General features: G+C 39.2%; 1 protein-coding gene across 1 annotated transcript; it reads left to right on the top strand.

Annotated features, from left to right (window-relative positions):
* The first annotated feature begins 2,602 nt into the window (after nt 1-2,602).
* On the top strand, nt 2,603-4,414 carry LOC113705823 (uncharacterized). Its single transcript, XM_027227731.2, has one exon. The coding sequence runs from the start codon at nt 2,603-2,605 to the stop codon at nt 4,412-4,414; it is 1,812 nt and encodes a 603-aa protein (XP_027083532.2).
* Nucleotides 4,415-5,505: the final 1,091 nt, after the last annotated feature.

Here is a 5,505-nt window from a genome sequence, read left to right as displayed (position 1 = left end):
TATTTTATTTTTCGTGGGCGCTATCCCACACCGCCTTGTAGGATTAGGATCGATTGCCTTGGGTAGGCGGCTGGTGTGCACTGCGCCCATAGCGCTACCTAAGGGATCACTCGAGCCACCGATCGAAGGCCTTGGGAGTGATGACCCTTTGCCTTTAGGTCTGAAGGCTTGGGAGCCGAGCTTTGTCGAGTCTAGTTGCATTAGTGAACCCCAGCCTCATGCATCCATGTTAGCATTTTCCTAAGTTAGAGTCAGCCTCACCCTCTTTTAAGCACCTTAGGCACGAGGGAAGGGGTTCCACCCCTTTTACTTGTTTTTATTTGTATTTCTTAATTGCTCCCAATGTGTTATGTGTACTATCAATTGCACTAACCATTCTTTTTGTTTTCTTGGCTTGCATTCATGTGCCTTAGCAATAAGAGGCCTCTTTGGCACTCTTTTAGTGACTTACCCACTAGATAACTCGCATGTTTAAATTTCAGTTATTGCACTTAATTTTCAATAAGTACATTTCACTTTAGACCTCTTCCCCCCGATGCATTATTTATGCCCTTTAGGCCATATTTGTTGCATATTTACATTGCTTTAATAAATGGCATCATGCATAACCCTAAAAAGGGAATGCCATTTAGGGGATCCCGTGTTAGAAATAAGCCACCTTGTGTCTCGGATACTTAATCCAACGAGACTTGCACGTTTACATTTTGTACCATCCAAAGGGGTAGTGCACAAGGTAAGGTAGGATCCAATCATTTTCATAGAGTGATTTTTGGAATATGAACGTCTAATAATCACTTTTTGGCCATTTTATCAAAAATTGGTAAAAATCCCTTGCGTGAAGGACATTAATTTGAAGAAATTCACAAATGATTCCTCTTTTTTGAGACGATAAATAAATTGAGGCCAAAATTTGATTTTTAGAAGGTCATAGACTAATGCACCTCAATGATTTTGAAATAACCAATGGCCGGACAATTCAACCAATCCATTTTGCCGATTCATTGAATAAACCGTCAATTCATTTGACCAATTTACCCTTTTTAGGGTCATTTGACCAATTTACCCTTTTTAGGGTCATCAGGTCGATTTTTGAAAAATCGTCAATTCATTTGACCAATTTACCCTTTTTAGGGTCATCAGGTCGATTTTTGAAAAATCGTCAATTCATTTGACCAATTTACCCTTTTTAGGGTCATTTGACCAATTTACCCTTTTTAGGGTCACCTGGTCGATTTTGAATAAATCATCAATTCATTTGACCAATTTACCCTTTTTAGGGTCATTTGACCAATTTACCCTTTTTAGGGTCACCTGGTCGATTTTGAATAAATCATCAATTCATTTGACCAATCTACCCTTTTTAGGGTCATTCGGTCAATTTTGAATAAATCATCAATTCATTTGACCAATTTACCCTTTTTAGGGTCATTCGGTCGATTTTGAATAAATCGTCAATTTATTTGATCAATTTACCCTTTTTAGGGTCGTTTGGCCAATTTACCCTTTTTAGGGTCATCCGGTCGATTTTGAATAAATCGTCAATTCATTTGACTAATTTACCCTTTTTGGGTGATTTGATCGATTTTTGAATAAATCATCAATTTCAATCAATTCATTTGACTAATTTACCCTTTCTGGGTGATCCGATCGATTTTTGAATAAATCTTCATTTCATTTGGCTAATTCACCCATTTTTAGGGCAATCTGGTCGCTCTTTGAATAAATCACCAATTTCATTCAATTCATTTGATTAGTTAGGGCAATTTTGTAGATTTTCGATAAATCATCAATTTCGTCCGATTCATTTGACCAGTCTACCCTTTTAGGGCGATCCGGTTTGTTTTGAATAAAATTCTCAATTTCAATCGATCAAATTCCTTTTTAAGGATGATTTGGTCAATTTTGAGTAAGTTTTTAATTTCATTTAATTCATTTGACCCGTTTCCCTTTTAGGGTAATCCGGTCGATTTTTAAATAAATGGTTAATTTCGTTCAACCCATTTGACCAATCAGGGTTTCAATGTCAATTTCAAATGGGGAAACCTGGTCGATTTTGAGAAAACCATCTAGGCATTTGATCAGTCGGGGTTTTGACCCGTGCTTCACTGAAAAAATTTGGTCAACGAATTCCAATCTCTTCGATAGGAAGTTCGTCAAGGTCAAACCTGTGCGTTTTTGCAAATTCTTGTATCAATCAAAAGCAATCAATCCCTTCGGACGATGTCCTCATTTTGATAAACGTCTCTTCTCACTTCAATTGACCAAATTTTTCAAAATTACTCCTCACTCAATGAGTTGATCGGATCCATCAGGTATGGTATAGTGCCTACCCTAGAGGATTGCATCCTCATTCTAGGCCTACCCTTGGCACAAAAAGGGCTCCCTCAATAGGACATGCATTCGAATTTTTTGGATATTTACTAACTCTTGTCTTTTACTTTTTTCTTTTTCTTTTTTCTTTATTCTTTTGGAAAAAGCTAAGCGAGGGCTAAAATCTAAAAGCAAGTCATCTCATATTTTCAGGTAATATTTAAATATAGCTACCCGAAAAAGCCCCGTTATCACTCGATCACGTAGCCGAGCTTCAAGAGATAGTGTAAACATGAGTACCCATCCAGAGTCATCTGATAGGCCTGCAACCACATCACCGTTTGACTTGGCGAATCTGGGAGCTCAGCTGAGTGAAGTTTTCAGCCGATTTAATGAGCTGAGCGTTGAAATGATGACCCAACGGCGCGTAATCGATCAATTGGTCACTGGAGGGGCTAGCGGTGAGCAGCAACATGAATCCTTACCCCTGGCCCAATCTGAACCAATACTTTTACCTTATGCTCAAATCTCTGTTACTTCACAAGCTATGAATCCACCTGAAGAAGCCTTTACATATCCCACTCATGGCCCACCACCTATTTATGCACCCAACATCCAAATTAACCCTCCTCATGTCCAAATTCCCCAAAATTATCCGCCAATTACTATGAGCATGCCATTCGAATCACAGGGACCTCATTATTATCCCACCGCTGAGCCATTCATCCTCAATACCGCCGCTCAAGGAAAAGTTGAAGTTGGGGAGTCATCTGTACCGATGGACAAGAACTTGCTAAAGAGATTAGATCGATTTGAGGAGTTTATAAGGAAAAGCCAAGGTGTGAGCAAGCAAGGAGGTCTAGACTACAGCGAACTATGCTTGTTTCCAGATATGCAATTGCCAATGGGTTTCAAAGCGCCCAAATTTAGCAAGTACGATGGAAATGGCAATCCCAAAACACACCTTCGGATGTTTGCAAACAAGCTAGGGAAGCCGATAGATGATGAGAATCTACCTGTGCGCCTATTTCCCGAGAGTCTAGAAGGTGACGCGTTGGATTGGTACTCCAATTTGAAGCCTGAGGATATGAAATCTTGGATGGATTTGTCAACCGCTTTTATGAGGCAGTATGAATACAATTGCGAGCTTGCTCCGACGAGGTCCACACTTGAGGGAACCAAAAGGAAGCCATCGGAGGACCACAAGACGTATGCAAAAAGATGGAGAAAATTGGCTGCCAAAGTAGAGCCTCCCATGACTGAAAATGAGATTATTCGCACGTTCATCAAAGCTCATGACCCGCCCTATTTTGAGGAAATTTTTCGAATGACTGGGTGTTCCTTTGCAGAGATTGTCAATAAATTGGAAGAATATGACGAATTTATAAAAGCAGGGAAAATTGTTAATGTTTTAGCTTTGAAGTCACAAGTGGAAGCAATGCAAAGTCAAGATAGCAATAACAAGAAATCCCAGTTCAAGAAGAGAGAAGAGGAAGCTTCGTTTGTCTCGAGTCGAGGCCCTGCTTTCCGACCTAGATTCCAGCAATCTCCCACCTATTCACCTCATTATCCACACCGACCATACCTTCAACCTGCTTATCATACCACTATTAACCATCCTCGACCTCGGCCAAATTACCCAAATACACCCACTACACCATATCATACTTTTCCACCTAACTTTCAAACCAGACCTCGCCCTCCTTATCATCCAAAATCCACTTTACCCGTCAACCCGAACTACAACTATCACCAAACCACTGGCGCCCAAAACCCGGCCCGATATAGAACTTTTACCAATCTAGGTCGGCCCCTTGATCAACTATATGAGCAGCTCAAAGCCGCGGGAAAAATTGGTACAATACCTCCTAAAGTTTATACTAAAGGCGTTCCCCCCAGTTATGATCCCCAATCTTTTTGTGCTTATCATTCTGGATCTCCTGGACATTCTACTGAAAATTGTTGGGTTCTTAAACATAAAATCCAAGACATGATTGAGACCGGAGACATAATTTTGAGAGGGAGAGAAGAACAAGGCCCAAGTGTTAGCAAAAACCCTTTTCCTACGTACAAAGATACTATTACCACTGATGAAGAGTTTTGAGAGGTCTATCAAGTACACTGTGAGGGAGAATGGAATAATTCAGAAGCTTTTGCGCTTGGAAGTTATCTAAAAATGGGATTGCAAGTTACATTCCCTTCTGAAGGGAATTTTGGTAAATCTAGGGGATTGCCATTGATTATGAATTATGGGAGAAATCATTTTGCATTGTTCATGTTGCATTTTCATTTTTGTAAATAGTTTTAACTCCAACGTCTTTTTAATGCAAATTTTTATGATTAAATAGCGTGTTTTTTGTCCTTATGACGTTTTGTCATTCTTTTGAAAATACACAGTTTCATATATACTGTATTACTTACCCATTCTTTTCAGATGGCCGAGAATAAAATCCTCTGACTCTTTGGATATCACTGTTCCGAAGTTTGATTTCAAAATGAGGGGAATAGCGAAAAGACATCAGTGAATGTTTCAAAGGAACACAAATGGTATAAAGAGAAACTCAAGCTGAAATGGGATAACTATTTCAATAGTCACTTGATAAGAAACATCTGAATGCCATTTGCTATTGTCAGTGCTATCAAAAGAGAATGGCCCAAAGAAATAAAGCATTGAGGTAATTTGTGTCGGTATGAAAAAAAAGAAAAAAAAGAAAAAGAAAAGAAAAAGGAGAGGTTTCACCGTGAATGAGCAAGGTTCTTTTACCATCAAGATGGTGTCGCATGGCAGAGTACTAGTTCTCACGTGAAGTGGAGTGGGCAAATTTTCCCTCAGCCGATCAATTCGGATATGTGTAAGAAATTCTTCATCTGAAAAACGAAAGTTTCCTTTCAAGGGTTAATGCAAAGAACGGAATAAAAGTCAGGCCCTCTTCTTTTCCCTTTGAGACATTTTATCCTTAGTTATCCCTTTTGAGCCATCAGAACAATAATTTTCGTTTGGCAACCCCTGAGAATTGCAAACCCCACACTGGGGCAAATTCATTTTGAAAAATGATCAGAAAGAAAAGAAAAACCCCACACTGGGGCAAATTTATCTTTGAAAGAGATCTGAGGAAAAGAAAGAACCTCGGTTAAACATAAACTGGGGCAAATTTTCAAAAATTTCAAAGGAATGGCAAAAAGCCAAAGGAAAAA

This window comes from Coffea arabica, chromosome 8c (genome assembly GCF_036785885.1).
Source record: "Coffea arabica cultivar ET-39 chromosome 8c, Coffea Arabica ET-39 HiFi, whole genome shotgun sequence".
Taxonomy (NCBI): Eukaryota; Viridiplantae; Streptophyta; class Magnoliopsida; order Gentianales; family Rubiaceae; genus Coffea; species Coffea arabica.
This window is presented reverse-complemented; position numbering and strand designations above follow the sequence as displayed.

Coding starts and splice junctions, on each gene's coding strand:
- LOC113705823 (XM_027227731.2), top strand. CDS start 2,603: ATGAGTACCCATCCAGAGTCATCTGATAGGCCTGCAACCACATCACCG.